The sequence below is a fragment of the Peromyscus maniculatus genome, chromosome 1 (assembly GCF_049852395.1).
Source record: "Peromyscus maniculatus bairdii isolate BWxNUB_F1_BW_parent chromosome 1, HU_Pman_BW_mat_3.1, whole genome shotgun sequence".
Classification (NCBI taxonomy): Eukaryota; Metazoa; Chordata; class Mammalia; order Rodentia; family Cricetidae; genus Peromyscus; species Peromyscus maniculatus.
Window position 1 is genome coordinate 186,049,536 of NC_134852.1, and position 23,294 is coordinate 186,072,829.

At 42.3% G+C, this 23,294-nt stretch overlaps 1 protein-coding gene across 3 annotated transcripts in view; it reads left to right on the forward strand.

Moving 5' to 3' along the window:
- The window catches only part of Stambpl1 (STAM binding protein like 1), a 52,790-nt gene that overhangs the window by 21,689 nt on the left and 7,807 nt on the right, over positions 1-23,294 (forward strand). For all 3 annotated transcript variants that reach the window (XM_006984015.4, XM_042262768.2, XM_016002529.3), the window contains exons 2-6: positions 8,316-8,398; positions 14,918-15,135; positions 18,782-18,857; positions 20,376-20,471; positions 22,537-22,894. In XM_006984015.4, coding sequence (XP_006984077.1) covers positions 8,369-8,398; positions 14,918-15,135; positions 18,782-18,857; positions 20,376-20,471; positions 22,537-22,894 — 778 coding nt within the window. In that variant the 5' untranslated portion in view covers positions 8,316-8,368. The remainder of the gene's footprint in view (positions 1-8,315; positions 8,399-14,917; positions 15,136-18,781; positions 18,858-20,375; positions 20,472-22,536; positions 22,895-23,294) is intronic.

Consider the following 23,294-nt stretch of genomic DNA (forward strand, 5'->3'; position numbering starts at 1 on the left):
ATATTTTTAAGAAAAAGATTAAGGGCCAGGCAGCAGTGGCACACACCTTTAATCCCAGCACTCAGGAGGCAGAGCCAGGAGGATCTCTGTGAGTTCAAAGCCAGCCTGGTCTACAGAGTGAGATCCAGGACAGGTACCAAAACTACACAGATACTGAAAGAAAGCAAAAACAGCAACAACAGAAAATTGTGCTGAGTCTGTGATTTAGCTGGGGAGCACCTGTCCAGCTTGTGAGGCCCTAGATTCTGAACATTCCCTGCCCTTCAGAAGGCAGTGGGGGGGGGGGGGTCAGAGGCGAGGGAAGGGTAGAGAAAGAAGGTGAGGGAGGGGGAAAAATTAAGAATAAAAGAAGTCACAAAATATCCACCAGATAATTTCTTTTTATTTGCTCCGTATTTTAAAAGACAGAATCATAGTGCCCTCCAGTCTTTGGGGGCAATTGAGACTTAGAGCCAATGAGTCAGGCATCAGGTGGCAAGGGGCGGCTACTGTTGGTTGGAAAGAGAGCGGCTGGCTGTTCTGAGCACAGTGTGTGAACTGCCATTAGGAGAAGGTTCGTGGACGTGACCACCTTTGTCATAGACCCTCTGGGTAGTTGGCTGCTCACTTCCTTCACTGGGCAGCTGTCAACTGATCCTCTGGGACAGGGGTTAGCTGAACACATGCATTTCTGGGCACTCACGTTCCCAAGTCCTGTGTCAGGATCAGCAAGGAACTGAGGCTCCTTACACCTCAGGTCAGTTTCAGCTGAAATGATTGCGTTTTCTAGAGGCAGTGTGAGGAAAGGGGTTGGGATCAATGCAAGAAGGCAGAAATTACAGAGCAAAAGTCTTCCAGGGTAAATACCTCCTGGCTGTAACTGAGATGTTATCAAATCTGAAGAATGTGGACTGTACTCAGGCCAAGGTTAAGGAGCAAGCTGAGACTAAGTCAAGCATTTCTAATGGATGTTCTCAAACAGCTGTTAAGTGTGAGCAGTGCAGGTCCGGCCATTTGTGAATGAGGTTGTGAGCCTGGAGTGTCACATTAAGGACTAACAAGGAGATGTTAGAACCACGTTTACCACCAACTGGGGTGACTAGGGGGCTGTTTACATTGTGTGCCGTGGGCGCATTGGAACTTCACTTCGGACAAGTAATTATCTTTTCTTCTTGCATGACATGCAATATTTCCGTGTCGCCTCTGACACTCTGCTTCAGAGTATTTCTGATTCTCCAAACTGCAGCAGTGTTTATCTTTAGCCCTTGAAATCATGTCGACCTGCCTTCCCTGAGTTAGTGTTGAGTTCCCTGCTGAAGTGTGAGAGTCAGAACAGGCACCCTCAAGCCAGCTCTCCTACTGAGTTAACGTTACATGGATTACTTCCTTCCATGAAATACCGTTTGCTTATCGTCTTAGCACTTAAGTCGTTTGCCTTCTTCCTTGTTGAGCAATAAATAAATACAAATGGCTTTGATTCCCTCATGAAAGCCATGCTTCCATTCTCTGATCCCAATTCACAGAGGAAACAACTAAATATTGTAAGTGCCTAAGTACAGAGCCTCAGGCTGACTGATTGCCAGACTCTCTGAAAGCTGGAAATCTGGCACTGGGGAGAGGGCTTGAATGGTGAAGAGCTTGCCGCTTACTCAACTGCTAAGATGTGTGTTAGTATCCCCAGCACACACTTGCAGGCCGGGTATGGTGGTGCGGGCTTACTTGCCATTCTAGCAGTAGGGAACAGAGACAGGCACATCCTGCTGAGACTGGCTGGCCAGCTGATCTTACTGGCTTTGTGAGCTTTGGGTTCAGTGAAGGACCTTGTGCAAAGTAAGCCAGAGAGCAATAGAGGAAGACAACACTACACTAACCTCGGCTTTCTACATATACATACACACCTGCACATGCGCATACACACATGAACAGGTATAGATGCATATACCCCCCACCACCACACACACATACGCACATACTTTTTATATGAAGTCTTTCTAGTTTTAAATGGTGATAACTGACTTACAAGTTAAAGTTTACTGTAAACCACCAAATTAACTCTCTATGACAACCAACCAAAGGTAGCATCCAGGACTGTAGCTCACTGTGGACCCGAGGGTTGTATGATACTGATTCTGGAGAAGCCTGAAACGTCAGCATGGGTGAGTTCAATGTCACAGTCTGGGCTACTTTTAGGGGGGCTGAAGGGAGAGAGAGGAAAGGTGGAAGCCAACCAGACAAGCGCTGAGGATAAGGAAAGGAGGACGAAAATAGGCTTGGGTTTTCGTATTAGCATGGGTATAGTTCCTATGCTTTCCTGAGTTACTGCCTTTGTAGGGTGCTGGTCCAGCTGCCTACACAACCACTCAAAGCAGTCAGCAAGAGAGAAATCTGCATCTCTCCAAGTCAGTGCCTATCAACCTTCCTAATGTTGTGACCCTCTAATACAGTTCCTCATGTTGTGGTGACCCCCAACCATAAAATTACTTTCCTTGCTACTTCAGGTAATTTTGCTGCTGTTATGAATCATAATGTAAATATCTGATTATGTGACTCCCCAAAGGGTCGCAACCTACAGGTTGAGAACCTCTGCTCTATGTAGGTGGAATTTTTCTGTGTTCCTGCAGTTGCTCCCAAACAACCACACAGGGACTTAATATTAATTATAAATGCTCAGCCGATTGCTTAAGCTTGTTTTTAGTTAGCTCTTATAGCTTAAATTAACCCATTTCTATTCATCTGTGTGCTTCCCTGAGGCTCCTTTACCCCATGTATGTATTTCCCATCCTGCTTGCTCTGCACCTCATGGCCTCTCCTCTGACTCTGCCCTTCTCCCCGGCATCCTCTCTGCCCTGAAAATCCTGCCCAGCCATCGGCCAATCAGCTTTTTATTAACAATGAGAACAACAGGTCTTCACAGTGTACAGAAGGATTATTCCACAGCAGCTTGAAGTTCTCTGAGTGTAAGCAAACTATGATGTTCTTTTTTTCCTTGTTTTGCCATGGCTCATCCTTATGGCATACCTCACCTTCACGTGACTTCGGCTGGCAAGAGGGGGAGGGGTGAGTGGAGCATGTCATATACATCCCTCTGAAATGGAAGCTAGTTCACTGTGGGTAGAAAGGGAAAAAGGACTCAGATTCAAAACTATATGTTATCACACATGTTAGGGTGAGAACAGATGCGTTGGGGTTAAAAGAGTGTGGGAACATTAGAGATGAAACACTGAAGAGCTTGCAGCTGCGAACCACGTAACCAAGCTGGTCATATAAGAGGAAGGGAGGAGGGCTCTGAGCCAGCGTTATTAGCAGGCCAGCTGCCTCCTCTGGAGTGCCCTGCCTTGGGAAGCATGTGCAGGACACCGCTGTTCTTGCCGCTAATGCAGCCTATTGCAAAAGCTGAATCGTAAATAAGGACAGCTTCTAGAAGCCTCCACTCATTTTAGGAAAGAGACTACCCAGAACACAGACAAGGAATTCAATATGAGGTAACTGAGGACACCTGTGTCTACATCTTACCATGGCTACATCTTGGTAGCTGTGAAAGGAGTTAGCTCCATGGTGACACTTCACACTGGCCGCATAAATGTGAGAGCCAAGAGCACTGACTAATCAATAGCCGGGAACACCTTCAAGGTCAGTGGGAGCAATGCCAGCCAGAGCCAAGAGCTCCCAGACGGTCAAGGTCAACAGCTGACAATGTGGAAGTCAGAGATAGACCTGGGGGAGGGGCACAGGGAGGGGAGTGATGGGTTGGAACACATGACCTCTCCTGACTGGACCAGGACATGGACAGATGTCACCCCTTAAATAGCCAAACCTGTGATATTATTCCCAGAGTGCTACCCAATCTGGATAGAAATTACCTCAGTTTTCACCCAGTTTCTACAATGGATACTATATCCCCACCCAGATGAAAGAGTTTAACTTTTTCCTCTCTCTTGGGAGTGCCTTCCTGCTCTTGGGATTTTTTTTGGGGGGGGGGCGGGGTTCAAGACAAGGTTTCTCTGTGTAGCTTTGTGCCTTTCCTGGAACTCACTCTGTAGTCCAGGATGGCCTCGAATTCACAGAGATCCACCTGCCTCTGCCTCCCGAGTGCTGGGATTAAAGGCGTGCGCCACCACCTCCCGGCGGGAATTTTACTTTGCCTCAATTCCTCATTTTTTTTTTATTAATTTCTTTTCATTTAGAGAATTCTGCATTGCTTCCTCCTACAAGTTCCATATGTTTAATCGTCACCAGAGTGAGACAACCAACTTGAGCACCACGCTATATCTCAGGTTGACTTTAGGGACCGTTGAATTTCTGATGTCCTAAGACCCCGGGTTCTGCAAACTCAGGCCAAAGATGTTTTCCTCTTGTTCTCGATCATTCTCATCATCCTTTTCAGGATTCAAATGTTGACTGCCTCACTTCTGTCCACACTCTGTAGTTGATGACTTGTTGACATGGCCATAAAGGTGGAAAATGTGGGTCTGAGCTGGGTGCTCTGTATCTACTGAAAATGACGTATTTATATCAGAAAGAGAATGGCTTTGGGAGATATTCACCAGCCTGCTGTATTTGTAGTGGTGGGCCTCAGTACGGTCAAGCTGGGCGTCTCTTACTGTTTAAATTCTCTCATTATTTCAACAAGACGCAAACAGCACCGAGGAGAGGCAGCCTTGCCGTTGATTTTTCCTGAGTTAAATTATTACGGCTTGCTTTATTTCTGATTGCACTGCAGAGTATAATGAATTTTTGTTTGTTTGCTTGGTTGTCATAGAAAAGCAATACTTAAACTTTTTTGCTCTCTGAAACATTATCAAAGAGTTAAAAGATTTAAGGTTGTTTGTTCACACTATTAAATATTAAAGCAGACAGTGAGAGTCTTGAAGTGGAGGGTCTATGAATTGCTTTACCCCTTGGAACTCTCTAAAACACAGCTGTAAGAGATGAATACCAAAACGAGCAAAAATAATGGGGCTTGGAAGATGGCTCAATTGGATAAAGCGCTTGCCGTGAAAGCTGGAGGACTGGGTTCAGATCCTCAGCACCCACGTAAAAGCTGGGCCAGGAAGGGCTTGACTGTAACCCTAGCCCTGGGGAGGTGATAACAGTGAATCCCTTGGGCTTGCTGGCCAACCTGCATAGCTAACCAGTGAGCTTCACATTCAGGGAGAGATCCCATCTCAAAAACATGGTGGAGAAGTGGCTAAGGAAGACAGCTGACATTGACCTCTGGCCTCCACACTTGTGGGCAAATGTGCACATTCATTCACACACCCACATGTGTGTTCACCCACACTTATACCAGAGAGCACATAGTGTAGTAATATCATGAAAATAGTACTGACCTTTAATGCCCCTTGAAAGTATCTCGGAATGCCTGGTCTGTACATTGAGAGCCACCAACCTAGACAGCATACTGCTTTGTGATTCTTTAGCCATTGTATGACCCAGAGCAGGGAACTTCAAACTTTAGGAACTCCAACAGGAACAGTGCCATCAAGTAATGAACAGTCCAAAAGATAGGCCAACCAATCTGTGAACATCTTGTATCTTATATTTGGAAGGGGTTGGTTTCTACCATTGAATAATAAACTTACGTGTGAAGTTCAAAGTGATTATTTTAACTGTGTCAAGCCAATTAATTCTGGTGTTTAAGATATATAAACTAAACATTTTATACAAACAGAAATACACTACAAAGAAAATTTTGTTCATTCAGTTTTGTACACTTACTGCTGTGGCCAGCCACCCACATCATTTCTAATTTGGCACATTTATTGCTTTCTATAAAAATGTGAAATGCTGAATAGGTCATGGTCAGCCCTCTTTACAGCCAGGCTGCAGGCATGTGACCTAGGCATAACTGATGAACATCTATGTTTCATGCTGTGATACGGAAACTACAGACTCATAGAAACCCCTCAGGCAACTGCACATAGTTTCCACGGCAACAATTCATTGTAGGAGTCTCTGGTAGAGGAAGCTATAGACAGCCCTGTTGGAGCTGTAACAGAGACAGCAGGGGCGCGTTTTGGTCTACCAGACTGAGATTTGGGGTGGTGTTCCTGGAAATGCAGCCTCAGAGTCCAATTTCACCGGACTTCCTGGAAAGTCCATTATTCTCTGAATTTAAGAGTTGGGGCCTTTGCCTGCAACTAAGAATCTTGCATGATACATTTGTAAGTGCAGTAAGCATAGTTCTTTTTATAGTAGCTTCTGGAAGCTCTTGTATGGAAATCCTGGGCTTCATTCTAAAATGCCTGTTTTTGGTCTTAGAATCTTTGTGGATGTGTTCTCGGACTCTGCATTTTAATTAATTAATGAAAAACATGGCTTTATAAGTCCAAGGATGCCTTGAACTTGATGTGTAGCTCAGAATGCCCTTGAACAGAAATTCTGACCACCACCTCTCCAGAAGTAATTCTACTTTTACGAAGCCTGATGACAGACTGGTATTTCTTTCTTCCCATGCACCCTCCCCGACCCATTCACATTGTTCTGGCTCTTTCTGTAACTCCTCTTCCCCCCTCTTCTTTGTGATATTTGAGACGGGGTGAGGGTCTCACTTAGCCTAGGCTGGCCTTCAATTTGCTACATCGTTCTCTTTGTAGCTGAAACTGACTTTGAACTTCTGATCCTACTGACTCTACCCCCATTAACACTGAAGAAACAGACATGTGTAACCACATCAAGCAGGGAGTCTCTTCAACTCTTGAGCGTTATTGTTTTCTGAGCTCTGAGAAGGGGCAGTTCCCCAGGGAGAGTTGCCTGCATTCTACATCAGCTGTGTTGTTAGAGGGATCAGCTCACAGCTGTGACTGGTGACTGGAACTCTCCAAGGCAGTTTCTCTCCGGAGCATCTTTGTAACTCAGGTGTACCGCTCAGCGTTTACTCCAAGGTTAACTGGAGACAGGAGAGAAAAGACTAGAGCTTAGCGGGCAGAGTCATTTCTTTGAAGAGTTTCTGTGGGTTTGGGGTGAAAAACAACATTGAGAAGAGACGATTGATCTGATTGGAGCTTTCTGCAATCACAGAATGATACAGCTTAAGAGGCTGTCACCTTCCATAGTTTCCTACGTGAGAAAATGAATGTCCAGATGTGATGGGGTGAGAGGTGGAAAGAGAGGATAGAGAGGTTGACCTACACCAATGTACAAAGGAAAGGCTAGCAATTGTTGAGATAGGATTTGAACTTGGGCATATTCAGGTGGAAATCTAGTTTCCTCAACTGAAAAATAAAGATTCTGACCGTTTTAATGCTTATAGAATATTGGCTATGGGGTAGGAACTCATTTAATCCTTGGTACTATTACTTTTCCATTCAGATGCCCCAACACTATAGCTTCTCTGTAGTCATACAGCTGGCTGGTTTTCTGTTGCTACCATATTCATTTCCTTGAATGTAATGGCTAAAGACAGCCTACAGTCATCTCAGATCCTGTAGGGCATGTGTCTGAGCATGGCTTTACCTACATTCTCTGCATGCTATCCTAAGGCTGCAATCAAGCTGTTGACCTAGTAAGGACAGACTAGGGATGTGTAACTTGGGTGTTGATGGGCAGAGGCTCAGCTGTGGCTGTGGCTCCTCTTTGAAGTTCTTGTGGGTTTTGGTAGAATTAGCTTTCTTGCAGCTGCAGAACTCTTGACATCTGGATCTCAAAACAAGCGGAGCACCTGCTTCTGTTTAAAGTCTCACTTCCTTTGGTGAAGACCTCAGGGTAGCCTGGGTTTTAATTAACTTAATACCAACTGCTTAAGGGGCTTTAATATATCTGCCATAAATCCTCATGTTTGATATGTGATGGGACATAATTATGGGAACACCATTCATTTATTATGTTCAGTAGGCAGAAGACGCATAAGAACAGGTCTTGTCCATTCTCAAGGGAAGGGGACTCCACAAACTGTGGTTCACAATGACAGGACTCAAAGAACTGGCTTATACACCTGCCAAATGCAGCTTTAAGGCTGTTCAAACCCAGCCTGGCTCCAGGTGAAGAGTCAGTGGCCTCGGCATTCTTGTTTATAGCAATTGTTCTTTTCTTTTTGAAGGAAGTAAGGCTGCTTTATGTATAGCCTTGCATAGGATTCTAAATAAACTAGCACAGAGCATCTTCATACACTCTGCTAATCAAATGTGAATTCCCTGCATCCCTCCACCCCTGAAGATCAATTTCAAGAATCCATAACCACCCATGGTTTTGTATTTTCTAGAGAAGAACTCCATACATAGTCTCTTTAGACACTCTGGTTGGGTAAGGTTTTCAAAGTGTTCACGTCCTTTTGAACTTGGGGATTGAGATGAGTTCTCACAGAGTAACCCCAGCTTTGCTCTGTGTCTTTGAAACAGATGAAGTGATTGAGAAGAAAGAGGGAGCACCTTGCCTTTGCAGACAGGATAGCATGGAGCAGCCATTTACTGTGAACTCTCTGGTAAGTCCGGCCAACCGACACTTTGTCTATGGTTGAAAAGCTCCAGAAGAAGAACAGAAAGGACCAACTGTGAAAAAGACCACAAGTACTTCAAAAAGCAGAGCACTTCCCTGTAGGCTTGTAACCCTCTGTGTGGCTGTGTCCTTCGAGGAAGTGACTAATAAAGTCATCTTTGCAAGACAAAAATAACATTTTACTCACCAGTCTGTGAAATTAGAATCTATGCAGCTAGATGCAAGGAGTGTAAGTCCTTTCAAAAAACACTAGAGGGGATTTCAGGGTGGATATCACATTGGGTCCGTCAGTCCCTTTGTCACTCAGCTCCTTTACATAGAAGTTGGAGGCTTGCTTTGATCCTGAAGCTTAAGGTGCACAGTTCACAAGCCTCCATCCCTGGCCTTCTGTAGACATGTCTTCAACAACATCTCTGAAATTTGAAAACTATTCAGAAAACTACAAGAACAGTACTGCATGGTGTGGATCAAAGCAAGAGTGGGTGGAAGTCTGTTTTTCTTCATTACTTAGTACTTTATTTCTTTTTTTTTTTTTTGGTTTTTTGAGACAGGGTTTCTCTGTGTAGCTTTGCGCCTTTTCCTGGAACTCACTTGGTAGCCCAGGCTGGCCTCGAACTCACGGAGATCCGCCTGCCTCTGCCTCCCGAGTGCTGGGATTAAAGGCGTGCGCCACCACCGCCCGGCAGTACTTTATTTCTTAATTGATAGGATCTTTTTAAATGTTTTATTAACTTTTAGAGAAGTCCATACATTCATACAATGCATTTTGATCATATTAACCCCCATTCTTCTAACACTTCTCAGAGCTATGGCCCACCCACACTCACTGCCAACGTTATGTCCTCGCTTTTTTTAAAAGTCCACAGAGTTCAATTTGTGCTACCTGTCAACTCATGGGCACAGGGTGCTAAAGCATGATTAACCTACCAGAGGGCCACACTTTTAAGGAAAACCAAGTTTCTTTCTCCAAGAATCCATCAACTGTCAAGAGCTCCTCAGCTGGAAGTGGGGGACTCATGAGCCCCTCCCCCACTCATGTTGGAGTGTTGACTTACTTCATCTTGTATAGGTCTTGTGTAGTTGGCCAGACTTTCTTTGAGTTCATGAGTGCATCTGTCATGACCAGAAGACATTCTTTGGCACCTCCTTGACCTCTGACTCTTAATCTCTTTCTGCCTCCTGAACCATGAAAGGTCTGTAATATAGATGTCCCATTTGTGGCTGAGTGCTCCATAGACAATTATTCTCTGCACTTCGAGCAGTTGTGAGTTTCTGCATTAACTGCCATCCACTTCACAAACAAACTTATTTGGCATGGTCTAAGAACTGAACAGATCTATGGATATTTAGAGGGCAGTTTGATATTCTGTCTGTTTAGCAAAATAATAATAGTAGGTCCCATGAGCTTCCGACCATGGGTTCTTGGCTGGTACCAGGAATGCACAGTTGACTAAGACTGTTGATGACCTTTCTCCATCAGCAGCCTGAATAGCACCTTAGCCAATGGGGAGTAACTTCCTGGTCAGTGCTAACTTGATTTCTCCATGTATTGTGAACAAAGCATGCAGTGCCTTCAACAATAGGGCCTTACTGTCAAATTCTAGCGGGGAAACAAGAGCAATGGCTATAGCCTGTATTGTATAGGAGGTCTCCAGAACACCCCTAACAAACAGCTTGAGAGAAGGTGTTATTCTCCTAGCATTGGGCTTTTTATCTGGCAATCTCTGCCATCTGGAAGAAGCATTATCCCCTGGATAAGATAACTCTAATTACATTTTTTATGACTCTCTCTCTCTCTCTCTCTCTCTCTGTCTCTGTCTCTCTCTCTCTCTCTGTCTGTCTCTCTCTCTGTCTCTCTCTGTCTCTCTCTGTCTCTCTCTCTAGACAGATATTTAGAAAGCTTATAAAATAGGTTTCCATATGGCTTTTACAAACATCCTAGTGTTAGTTTTCTCTCTCACCCCGTTCTCTGCCCCTCAGCCCCTCCCTACTTAACCTCTTTTCTCACTATTCTCCCTTTATGTCACCTGAGCACTACTGTCCCTTGATACCTTAAGATCTTTTTTTAACCCTTCCCATCCCATCTATAGCTCCTTTCTAGTTTCCTGGCTTTTACACGTACTCCAAGTTAAATACACTAGATTTGATGCTAGGATCCACATATGTCTGAGAACATGCCACATTTGTCTTTCTGGGTCTTGTTTACCTCACTCAGGATAATGTTCCCCAGTCTTATCCATTTATCTGAAATTTTCATAATTTAATTTTTTTCTTTGCAACTGAATAAAATTCCATTGTATATAGGTACCTCATTTTCGTCACCCATTGTTCAGCTGATGGCATCTAGGCTGTTTCTATGTTCTAGCTATTATAAATAGGGCAATGATGAACAATATGAGTATGTGTCTCTGAAGTAGGAAAGAGAATAGTTTGGGTATATGTCAAGGGGTGATATGTCTGGGTCATATGGTAAATCTATTTGTAGTTTTGAGGAACCGCCACACTTAATTTCCATAGTGGCTGCACCAGTTTATACTCTGACCAACATTGCATGAAGGTTCCTGCTGTGGGATATCTTTCCATACACTGTGAATATGTGTTGCTACCATTGGTTAATAAAGAAGCTTCCATGGCCTATAGCAAGGCAGAATACAGCCAGGCAGGGAATCCAAGCAGAGAGACAGGGAGAAGGGTGGAGTCAGGAGATGCTCCAAGCCACTGCCAGGAGAAGCAAGATGTGAGAGAACAGGTAATTGGCACAAAGCCACATGGCAAAACATAGACTAATAGGAATAGGTTGAGTTAAGTTGTAAGAGCTAGCTAGCAAGAAGCCTGAGCCATAGACCAGACAGTTTACAATTAATATAAGCCTCTGTGTGTTTATTGGGGACTGAACTGCTGCAGGACCAGGCGGGACAGAAACTTCTGCCTACAGGTTCTCTTTTCTCTACATCTTTGTCAGTATTTGTTTTCTTTTTGTGTTCTATCTTAGCCATTCTGACTGAAGTACAATGAAATCTCAAAGTAGTTTTTATCTGATGGCTAAGGATGGTGGACACTTTAAAAATAATCCCTGGCCATCTGTACTTCTGAGAACTCTTCGCTCAGGTCCTTAGCATATTGTTTAATTGGGTTGTTTTATTGATTTTTAGTTTTTTGAGTTATTTATATATTAGAGAGACTAATCCTCTACCAGATATATAGTTGGTGAATACTTTTCTTTTTAATGCAATTCTCCTGACTGCCTTTTCAGTCAGTTAACAGATTCCTTCACAGTGAAGAAGCCTTTCAATTGTATGAAGTCCCACCTGTTGATAGTTGATGCTGTTTCCTGGGCTACCAGGGTCCTATCAGAAAGTTCTTACTTGAGGTTTCAGGTCTAGCACTGGGATCTTCAATCCATTTGCAACTGATTTTTCCTGTGGGGTAAGAAGGATCAAGCTTTATTCTCTACATGAAGACAGGTAACCACTTTCTGTTAAAGATGCTCTTTTCTCTGATGTACATTTTTTCCCATCTTTGTCAAAAACCAGTGACTATAAGGTGCATGGACTTTAATCTGGGTCCTTGATTCTATTCAATCAATCATGTTGACTGTTTTTAAGCTTTTTTTTTTCTACTATAGCTTTGTAGTGTAACTTGAAATCAGAAATGAACATTCTCCCAGAAGTGTTTCCCTTGTTCAGGATTGTTTTGGCTAACTGCATCTTTTGTGCTTTCATATGAACTTTAAATTTTCTTTTTCAATTTCTGTGAAGAATTGCATCAGGATTTTGATGAAGATTTCATTGAATCTGTAGATGGCTTTTGGTAAGATGATCATTTTCACAATATTAGTCCTATTCATCCATGTGTGTGAGAGTTCTTTCTATCTTCTGGTGTCCTCTTCCATTTCTTTCTTCAGTGTTTTAAAGTTTTCATTGTATAAGTTGATCCCAGGTATTTTTAAAGCTACAGTCAATAAGATTGTTTTCCAGGTTTCTTTCTTTCTTTTTTTTTTTTTTTGTCGATATAATAAGAAGGCTATTAATTTTAAAGCCTGCCATTTTTCTGAAAGTGGTTGCCTTCTCTAGGAGTTTCCTGGTGGAGTCCTTGGTGTATCTCATGTATAGAATCATTTGCAAATAGGGATTCCTTGGTCTCTTCCATTCCTATTTGTATTTCTTATTTCATTTTTTTGTCTTATTGCTCTAGCTAGAGCTTCAAGGACTGTATTTACAGGAGTGGTAATGTACTTGTCCCTGGTCTTAGTGGGAATGCTTCAAGTTTTTCTCTGTTTAATGTGGTGGTTGGCTATTGGTTTCTCATATATACTTTTACTCATTGAGATCACTTCTTTCCAGCCCTTCTTTCTACAGGAATTTTATCATGAACAGATGTTGGATTTTGTTAGCAAATGCCTTTGACAAATTCTAACAGAATAAAAAAATAAGTATAGGGTATAGGACGTTGATTCAATATATGTCTATCCTCTGCAATGATCAAAAGAGGTCAGATGTCATTTCCAGTTCTCTATGTTAGAAACTTTCATATTACTTTATAAATTGTGGTCTTTTGTCACCCTATTGTGCTTTAGAACTATAAACTAATTCTTTCTGCTAACTATTTTGGTTCCTGTTATCTAATGAAAGAAATGTTTTAATTTGGTATGAACTAAGATAGGAAAATCATATATTGCATGCTGCTCATCATATATCTCTAGTTTTGCAATTCTTGACCAAGAGAAAACAAATCAAAAAGTGTAAGGTGAGCATCAACATTTTGTGTATCCTTTTATTGTGGTCACTTGGACCAGAAACTTCTTTCCTCTGGGAATGTAGGAGACTAAATATTACTATTTTCTGAACTGTAATTGGACCTGGTATGCCCAACAATTCATAGGAAAGATACCTGGAAACCTTGCAGAGAGAAGTCCGTACCTGGCACTTCCTTGGGTAGGAAATAGCAGGAAAAAGTTTTCATTTTCATTGCTACAGGTCCAGTCAAGTAACAACAGGCACAGGAAGTGTGACTGCCTTCGGCATAACGGAACCTTAAGAAAAGCTTTACGGCTCTCGTTATATATTAAACCTTTAGAAGCAAGATTCATTTTGGATTTCTAGTGTTCTCCTTGCTATAAAGTTGGAAGTAAAGTAAATCAAATGACACAAGAAAAGCTTGTGTGTATCTAATCTCCTGCACTCTGCCCAATTGGCTCAGTTATTCATAGCCAGAATAAAACTATATCTGATTTAATTTTTTTTTCAGAGCTTCCTATGGACTTTGTTCAAATGTTTCACCTTCACTGTAGTTGGGCTTATAAGTTATGCATATCTGATTAGGGAAGACCACAGGGAGCTAAGTTTTCTCTGGAGTTGCCCCATTCTTGGAGTGTGAAATAATGATCAAGTGGTCTAAAGCTGGCGAATGCATTAAGTTCTTCTGAAAACACTAACTGAAACATCAATTTTCCAGCCGTCTCCAGAGATCTTGGGTTTGTAGATCTTTCTTGGAGCCCGTTAGTAATTTGCATTTTTAAGAATGGCCCCGTGGCTGCTGATGCTGCAGGTGTCTGGCCCATACTCTTGAGACAGACAAGTCTGAACTAGGGGGCAGACAAGCCAAGGTCTCAGCACTGTGTCCACTGCCTTGGCAAGGAGCCAGGCTCCATGCCCATGTTGTTTACAGCTGCTCTTACATGTGGAGAGCTGAATTCAAAACAAAGAACATAAAATATTTACTAGTGGAAAAAAACAAAACATTTCCCGAGTCTTGCATTAATGAAGCACAGCGCCTTTTTACTGAATATGTGTGCTCCATGCACTGCTCAGAGTATGCATAGTGGCTTTATTAGTAAAATTCAAAGGTAGCAATAGAAATGACTTTTCTCTATAATTCATTATCATTTTCTCACCTGAGAACTAATTAACAGAGCAATTACTATTAGATGGAAGTTTATTAGATTTATTTGTGTAAAAAAAAAAAAAAAAAAAAAAAGGCTTAGAGAGTGTTCTTTTTTCCCAAAGGGCTTCTCCAGGAGTTTTCAGTTGTCATTTCTTTTTGTTCAGTGACAATGGAGGGAGACCCTAGAAACTCCCAATTAAACCAGATATATTATGGGATAGAAACAAATCCTACCAATAACTTCAATGCAAGCAACTTTCTGAAGAACTCAGAGTCCAATAACATGAACCCTCCTGTGACAAGAATGACTTAGAATGGTTAACATCCATAGCTTATATGATGCTTTACTTAAAACACTTACATACCTAGGAAATGCCACATGTTTGTACTTTGAAACCTATGAAGAGGTCTTATGCCAATAAAAGTGTTTATTTTTTTCCTGGATGTGTGTCTTGGATGTGCTTATGGAAAAAGATTTTATGTTGGTCCTATCATTAACTCTTTATGACAGGATTTTCTGAGGTATTAGTATTGGGTTTATGGCACAGAAAATACATGAATTAAGTAAATAGTTACACAATTTAAAAAAATCATAATTGGATATTTAAATGTTACATTGCAGAAGAAGTTAGCTGCTATGCCTGATCATACAGATGTTTCTCTAAGTCCAGAGGAGCGGGTCCGAGCCCTAAGCAAGCTTGGCTGTAATATCTCTATTAATGAAGACATCACCCCACGCCGTTACTTCAGGTCTGGAGTGGAAATGGAAAGGATGGCATCTGTGTATTTGGAAGAAGGAAACCTGGAAAACGCCTTTGTTCTTTATAACAAATTTATAACGTAAGTCTTGTTTTAGAGGTCTTCAGAATGAGAGCATTGAAACAGTATTTATGTGATATTTTGACATGGCAGTTTGGATAGCATGAGAGTGTTCATATTCAGACCAATTTACCATTTCCAAAAAATGGAATATTTATGTTGGTGTGCATTGAAAAACATAGAGATACCCTGCATGAGCCTCAGGAATGAGAAGAATGTCAGGAAGGGTTGAGGCTCTCAACAGGTAGCCTAACCTGCCTCACTCTTCACAAGTGTAGTTTCACATTTCATGCTGTTTTCCTCCCGTAGGAACATCAACTTTCTGAGAGCAGGAGCCGTGTTACTTCATCTAAAGCATGTAGAATGTGCCATCGACATTTTAAAAGTTTGATTTGAAGGGTGGAGAGCAGGGACACCTTGGGGAGCATAGGAGAGATGTGATTTCTGGAGATGGTACAATAGTCCATTTCACATAGAATTGAGCAGTTTGTCTCGAGAAGGCATTTGCTTGTTTATGCAAGAAGTTAATATACAAAAGAGCTTCCAAAATATTGAACAAAAGTGAATATACCACAATAGCCACCAAAAAAGGCTGCATTTCCCTCCAGACGTTTGTTAGTAATATAGCCTAACTTTAAGAGTTAGCCAGACTGGTTTTGGACTTCCCTTACAAGTTTGGTAATTTCACCGCCTATAAGATCCCTTGTTAAAAATAATGACAGAATCTAAGCTAAGCCTTTTATTGTTTTAGTTTAAAGCCACGTGTCAATTAATTTCATTCATTCATTTTTAGTTGAAAAATAGTTGTGCATACTTATGATGTTTTTATTTGCCTACATATTTTTCAATGGCTAAATCAAGCTAGTTAACTTATTATATCACCTACTTGCCATTTTTCATAGTGAAAATGTTTAAAAATTCATTGTCTTGCCAACTTTCTAGTGTGTAGTTCATTATTTATAGATGTTGTGCACCAGCCTTCTGGACTTATTCCTCTCATCTAACCTGAAATTTTGCACACTTCAATGTTTTAAAAAGTGTTTGTGTGTATGTGTGTGTGCACGCATGCATGCACGCGTGTGTGTGACCATGTGCACATGTGTGCAGGCGCATCTGTGTGTGTGTAGGATGGCTATATGTATGTGCACATTTGCATGCATGGATGCAGGTGTGTGCACACCTCAGCATATGCATGGAGTTGGGAAAACAGCCTCATGTGTCAGTCCCCCTGCCCCCTTGTTTGGAGTCAGGGTTTCATGGAGTCCAGACTGACTGAAAGATACCATGTACCCAGGGAAGGAGGAAGTTAAATTCTTGATCTTCTTGCCTCTACTTCCCAATGCTGAGGACAATGAGTGTGCACCACTATGTGAGGCATAGCCTTTGTCTTTAGAATTCCCAACTGTAAGTGAAATCATGAACTACTTGTATTCTTTATTTTGCTTACTTTATTTATAATTTCAGTAGTTCATTTGGGGAGGAGTGTTATTCTGAAAACATTTAAGTTTAAAAGAATAAAAATATTTTTAAAAAAACCCTGTTTTCAATGATTCCACCAGGGACAAAAGTAAAAACAATTTACATATTATTTAATTTCCAAGTTAATAAGCTTGAAAACTTTTTTTTTGTTTGTTTGGTTTTTTTTTTTTTTGGTTTTTCGAGACAGGGTTTCTCTGTGTAGCTTTGCACCTTTCCTGGGACTCACTTGGTAGCCCAGGCTGGCCTCGAACTCACAGAGATCCACCTGGCTCTGCCTTCCAAGTGCTGGGATTAAAGGCGTGCGCCACCAACGCCCGGCCTAAGCTTGAAAACTTAATGTGGAAATGTAAAGAATTGGTGACTGCCTTCATTCTATCTGGAAAAAAAGATCAGTGTTTATCAGGAAGTTGAGCAATAGATATGAAACTTAGGGTTGTCTACCACAGTTTATGGCCAAAACCCTGTAAAAGTTTGTTTCTGAATTATATTTTCAATATGTTATATATTTTCCACCTTCAGGTCCAATTTTGTATAAAGCCCCCCCACCCCCCCTACCCCATCCTCCTCACGAAGGAGCAAGGCCACTGTCCCCTCAAGTTAGTGAGTACCAGAGCATTTGAATTCTCTTCTCACATTAGTTGAGCAAGAATGTTTACTTCATTTATTTTCCCTGGGCCTGACTGATGCACTGACACATGAGGCCTTATGGGAGAAAATCTCTGAGGACACTTCAGTTCCAAGGGTCTATGATTGTACTGTTTCTGAAGTCTTTGGCAGCTGATAGCTTTCCTTTAGCTCCTGCAAGCCTTAGCCGTCTCATTTTAGAAATGGAAGGTACATTCGTGTTTAAGTGTGACCTATAATCCTGCCATAAAATGAGATGAAATGAATATGTATGTGTGGTTAAAAGCATCAGAACCGGTAACTGCAAGGTACCCATGTTAGATGATCTATACTCCACCATGACCTGTTAAGGAAAAGCAGGCATTCATTTTACAAATCTATATCGATCATCAGAATGGGCTAACCCCACTCCTCATGCCCGGGATACATCCCAGAGTAAGGAAGAGGAACGTCTGCCCCTGCAGAAGTGCTTTCGCTTTCTCCCAGAGCAGCGCACCTGCCTTGCATGGTTTTCTCTTCACCTCGGCTGAATCTTTCTCCTCCCACGAAGAGTGGAAAATAACTTCCGTTTAAAAGTCCACTAGAGATTCTGTTGCTGTCTCTCTTAGCTGTGAACTTTCAGGTGTGAGTTTTGACAAACACATGATAGTGGTGCTAATTCATGAGTGGGTGTTTGAGTCTTTTTCAGGGATGAAAGGGATTTATACCCGTTGTTCCAAAATCTTACACATAAGTAAGACAGTGCTCTGGTGGGCTCAAGTACCCAGGACCCAAGAAAGACTAGAGAATGAAGGGAGCATGTAGAAATCCTGACCCCCCCCCTCGTTGGGGGTTTGCCTCATGGGGTTAGGGATTAGCTCAGTGGTTGAGAGCGTTTGCCTAGTAAGCGCAAGGCCCTGGGTTCAGTCCTAAGCTCTGAAAAAAAAAAGAAATCCTGACCTCAGCCCTTGTCTTAGTTCACTTTTTTTTTGCTGTGCTAAAAGCCATGACCAAAAGTAACTTGAGGAGGAAAGGATTTACATTCCAACAGATGGTTTTGATGACAGTCCATCACGAAGGGAAGTCAAGGCAAGTACCTAGATGCAGAAACTCACAGAAGTTATGGAGGAACACTGCTTACTGGCTTGTTCCTCGTGGCTTGCTCAGCCTGCTTTCTTATACAACCCAGGACCAAGTGTCTAGTGGACTGAGCTTTCCCACACTGATCATAAATCAAGTAAAAGTTCCAGATTGGCCTCCAGGCCAGTCTGAAGGTGGCATTTTCTCAGCTGAGGTTTGTCCTCCCAGATGATTTGAGCTCACAGGAAGTTGACAAAAACAAATGAAAAACTAACCAGCACAGCCCTGCTAGTTTTTTGTTTAGTGTAAGTACTGTAGAGTTGGAATACTATACATACTGACCTCTATTGAAAAGGTGAGTGGAAAGACCATAGTTAAATAAAAAGTTGTTGAGTGGATCTTTTATTTGTTTGTTTGTTTGTTTGATTTAAAGATTGCTTGTTAGAAACTGTCACCAGCTTTTTGCTACCACAGAATGCTAATGCTGCGTTTTTTCCTTCTCTAGATTGTTTGTGGAAAAGCTCCCCAGCCATCGAGATTACCAGCAATGTGAAGTACCGGAGAAGCAGGATATCATGAAGGTACCCTGGGCTGACCCTCCGCTGTGGGATCCAGTGACCTTAAGTCTATGATATTGAGTCACAGCTTCCTCCTTGTCTTGACCTCTGGAGAATGCAGCCATCACGAGAACCCCATTCCATCAGCCATGACGTTTTGATTTCCTCCTAACATGCTTAACGGTTATGACTGTGGCCATTCAAGGTGTCTAATTTACATTGGGGAAAAGAATCGAGAGAGAAGAGAATGTGCTCCATTAACTGTACAACTGATGATGTAGAGAAGGAATCATTTTATTACAGCTCCTCCCAGAGATTGAGAGAATGGCCTTTTCCATGTACTTTCTTGTAGCAACCACATAAGCTGCATTCGAATTGTTTTCCACAGGATGAAATGACTGTTTGAAAATCAGGGGCGATTTTTGAGGTAGCCCCAAGTTTTAACTACAGTCATGTGCGGTGTACACGATGATGTTTCAACACCTGAACCCTGTGGATGACAGAGGTTCCTTTAACTTCTATTGCCTGGTGACATTGTAACCATCTTAGTTTATACTATAATTTTCACATAGTAACAAAATCGTGCCCCTTTTATTAAGTGGCATGTAACCATTTACCTCCTAGAAAGGAATTTTGGTGGGGGAGTTTAGCTAGAGGCAAGAAGCTTGGATCCTAGTCCTAACTGGACCATCAACGACTCGTGTGAACCGATCTCACTAGGCTTTTCCTTCCGTCCCTCCACAAGGGAGGGTGCGGTTGGACTCTTTCCAGTTCCCTAGGTTTTCCTGTCACTAAGAACCACTAAAGAAGTTGTCTGAGATCCTGGTTCCCTCACACCTCCCTACAGATGTGAATCCAGTAGATCTGGGATTAGCCTTGGAATATGAATTGTTATGAAAGGTTCTTCAGCTGCTTTTTACATCTGATATGAGTAGGAATCCCTACCCACTACATACACTTTAATCTCCCTTGTAATGCCAATGATAAATGATCTCCAAATGCAGTATGAAATTCTATTGGTACCTTCTTAAACAAAATGCTTATCTAGCCGGGCGGTGGTGGCGCACGCCTTTAATCCCAGCACTTGGGAGGCAGAGGCAGGCGGATCTCTGTGAGTTCGAGGCCAGCCTGGACTACCAAGTGAGTGCCAGGAAAGGCGCAAAGCTACACAGAGAAACCCTGTCTCGAAAAACCAAAAAAAAAAAAAAAAATGCTTATCTAACTAGTGGAATCAATAGAGATCTTACAAAGGGACACACACACACACACACACACACGGTGAGAGAGAGAGAGAGAGAGAGAGAGAGAGAGAGAGAGAGAGAGAGAGAGGGAGAGAGAGAGAGAGAGAGAGAGAGTTTAGTTTTTTCATTGCTAAAAGCTGTATTTTGGAATTCTAGAATAGATTTATTTTTCTGAGATTATCTTTGCTTCTTATAATTTGGTTTCTAATATACATCCTAGCTGTTTTTATTTCTCAGCTGATGCTCTGAAAGAGTATACTGAAAATCCCACTAATTTATATATATATATATATTTTTAAAGAAACTGAAGGAGATTGCATTCCCAAGGACAGATGAGTTGAAAAAGGACCTGCTAAGGAAATATAACATAGAATACCAAGAGTATTTGCAAAGCAAAGTAAGTTCAATAGGCACATTTATTTCTTCACTCTGTGTGTGTGTGTGTGTGTGTGTGTGTGTGAAAATGGTTTTTGAATATCATTTCTGTATGAGTTTCTGAAATATATACATTTAAATTAAAAATTAAAGATGTAATGATGTGAAACTAATAAAAGATTCATGTAGATATCCAGATTAAGCACATGCTTTAAGGATGTGGTATTATCATTTCCTAAAACATCTAATAAAGCAATGCATTAGGAAATAGATTTCCTACAGCCATTTAAGTGGAGTGTCTGACCAAGTTGTGCCAGCGTAACCTTGAGCCAGATGCCTGATACATTTTTTCCCCAGATGAACAGAAGCGGCAGAAAGTAGAAAGAAACAGAACATGATTTTTGATGTATCTAATTATGTAGGCCTTGGAAATGTGAATTTAAATAGTACAGTCGACATTTCATCAAGATAGAACAGCTCACCATGTGGGTGAAACATAATCATAGTTCCAATGGATGCTAGTTTCTGGATTTTTCTTACACAGTGGAAGGAGACTGAAGGCCATTGAAAGGACAGATAAACCAATAAATCTGTGGGGTTCTCCGATTCCGTATGCAAATTCTTAGCTCTTGCGAGATCATTAGAAGTGTTGCTTTGCTTCTTTGGGGCGGGGTGACCATCTGCTTTGGAGGTTGCCAGCTTAACCACCTCTCACTTCACCTCAGTCTCACGACCTCCGCTAACAGTCCCAGAGCTTCTGGGGCATAGCTGGAAGGCTGGCATGAAGTATTTTAGCTCAGCTGTGGAGGGAGTAGGGATGTGTACCTGCAGGGTCTCCCTGGGAGGAGCAATCAGACAGCTGTGCCATGTTCTGCTGCAGTAACACCAGTGGCCTCACACTGTCGTACCCCACAGCCCACAGCTGAACCCCATGTGCAAATTTCTGGAGAGGTAGAGTGGCAGCAGCCAAGGCTGGGGAGAGGATTAAACCTACCTGTAAGCCCTGACCGTGGGCAGCACCAGCCTCCCTTGATGCTTGTTAGAAGTGTAGAATCCGTGCCAGATCAGAATTCCTGATGCTAACAAGGCCCAGAGTGATTCTCGTGTGTAAAACATTAGTGTAAACTGAGTCCCCACTTGTCTCCCCACCTTTCAGTAGCTCGCCACTAGGTTTCCTTCAACACCAGTCTGGGAACTTGCTACCTCTTGGCATCCCTCTACCCTAATAATGCCCAGATATTTTGTTGAGACTGGGTGTTGGGATTCTTTTAAAGATTTATTTATTTATTATGTATACATTGTTCTGTCTGTACGTATCCCCACAGGCCAGAAGAGTACACCAGATCTCATTACAGATGGTTGTGAGCCACCATGTGGTTGCTGGGAATTGAACTCAGGACCTTTGGAAGAGCAAGCAGTGCTCTTAACCTCTGAGCCATCTCTCCAGCCCCAGGGATTCTTAATTTTTAACACACATTTGATTAGAAGAAATAGAAACACTGATAGGAGAAATGTGAAACACTTTTGGGAACCACTTCTCTGTGATTCCCTTTCTCCATAAAGTGTGCCCAGAAGATGCATTCTGTAGACAAATGCAGAAAGGCTGTTGGGAGCCCCAAGCAAAAGAACTTCGAACAATGAACATGCTGCTCTAGTTGTCGTTTCCGGTACAGCAGCCACAGGAGGCTGCTGGGTATTTCCAATGGGACTAGTGTGCTTGAGACCTGCAGTGCTAGTTTTCTTTCATCTCGGTTTCTTTGAATTTAAGTAGCAGCACCTGGCAAGTGGCTCCTAGATTGGGCAGTGCTGTTTAAGGGACGAGATACTTTGTTCCAAGCCATCTGAGGGGTCAGGAGGACAAGATATTAATAATCCAGTGTTTGAACCACTGGGGAAGGTAGAGCATGGTTTCTGTGCTGCTCTTGTGAAATATGATGGATATAGACACTGCTTTCTCTATCAGATTCAGTGTTTTTGCTGTGATGTTTATTTTTTTGTTTTACTATGAAACAATCTCTCGTTCTCTCTCTTTCTCATGTGTTTTCGGCTTGGAAACTAACATTTTCTTCTGGCAACCACCTCCTCAGAACAAATATAAAGCTGAAATTCTCAAAAAGTTGGAACATCAGAGACTGATCGAGGCGGAGCGCAAGCGGATAGCTCAGATGCGCCAGCAGCAACTGGAATCCGAACAGTTCCTGTTTTTTGAAGATCAACTCAAGAAGCAGGAGTTGGCCCGGGGCCAGATGCGAGGTCAAGACACCCCGGTGCTGTCTGAGCAGACTGACGGAAGCGGGCTGTCCTGCTTTTCCACCCACCAGAACAACTCTCTACGGAATGTATTTGCAGATCAGCCTCTTAAAAGCGATGGCAGTGATTTCGCTGACCACTCTCCTCCAGTGAACAGGGCCTTAAAGCCAGCGGCCACTCTGAGTGCTGTTCAGAGTAAGTGACGTAGGACCCAAGCACATCATCTTTTACTGTATCTAACTTTAAAATTCAACCCACCTAACTTGTCTGATTACACAGCAGTCATATTTTGTTACTGGATAGAGATTTTGAATGAGAAGTCAAAGCATTTTTTTTCCTTCAAGACATACATACTTTTGTTTTTGTTTTTGTTTTTCGAGATAGGGTTTCTCTGTGTCATTTTGGAGCCTGTCCTGAATCTTGCTCTGTAGACTAGGCTGGCCTCCAACTCACAGAGATCCGCTTGGCTCTGCCTCCAGAGTGCTGGGATTAAAGGCGTGTGCCTCCACCGCCCGGCGACACACATACATCTTAACGGAAAACACACTGGGGACTCACGAAAGAAGATACTGAGAAATCAGTTGCTGAGATCCTG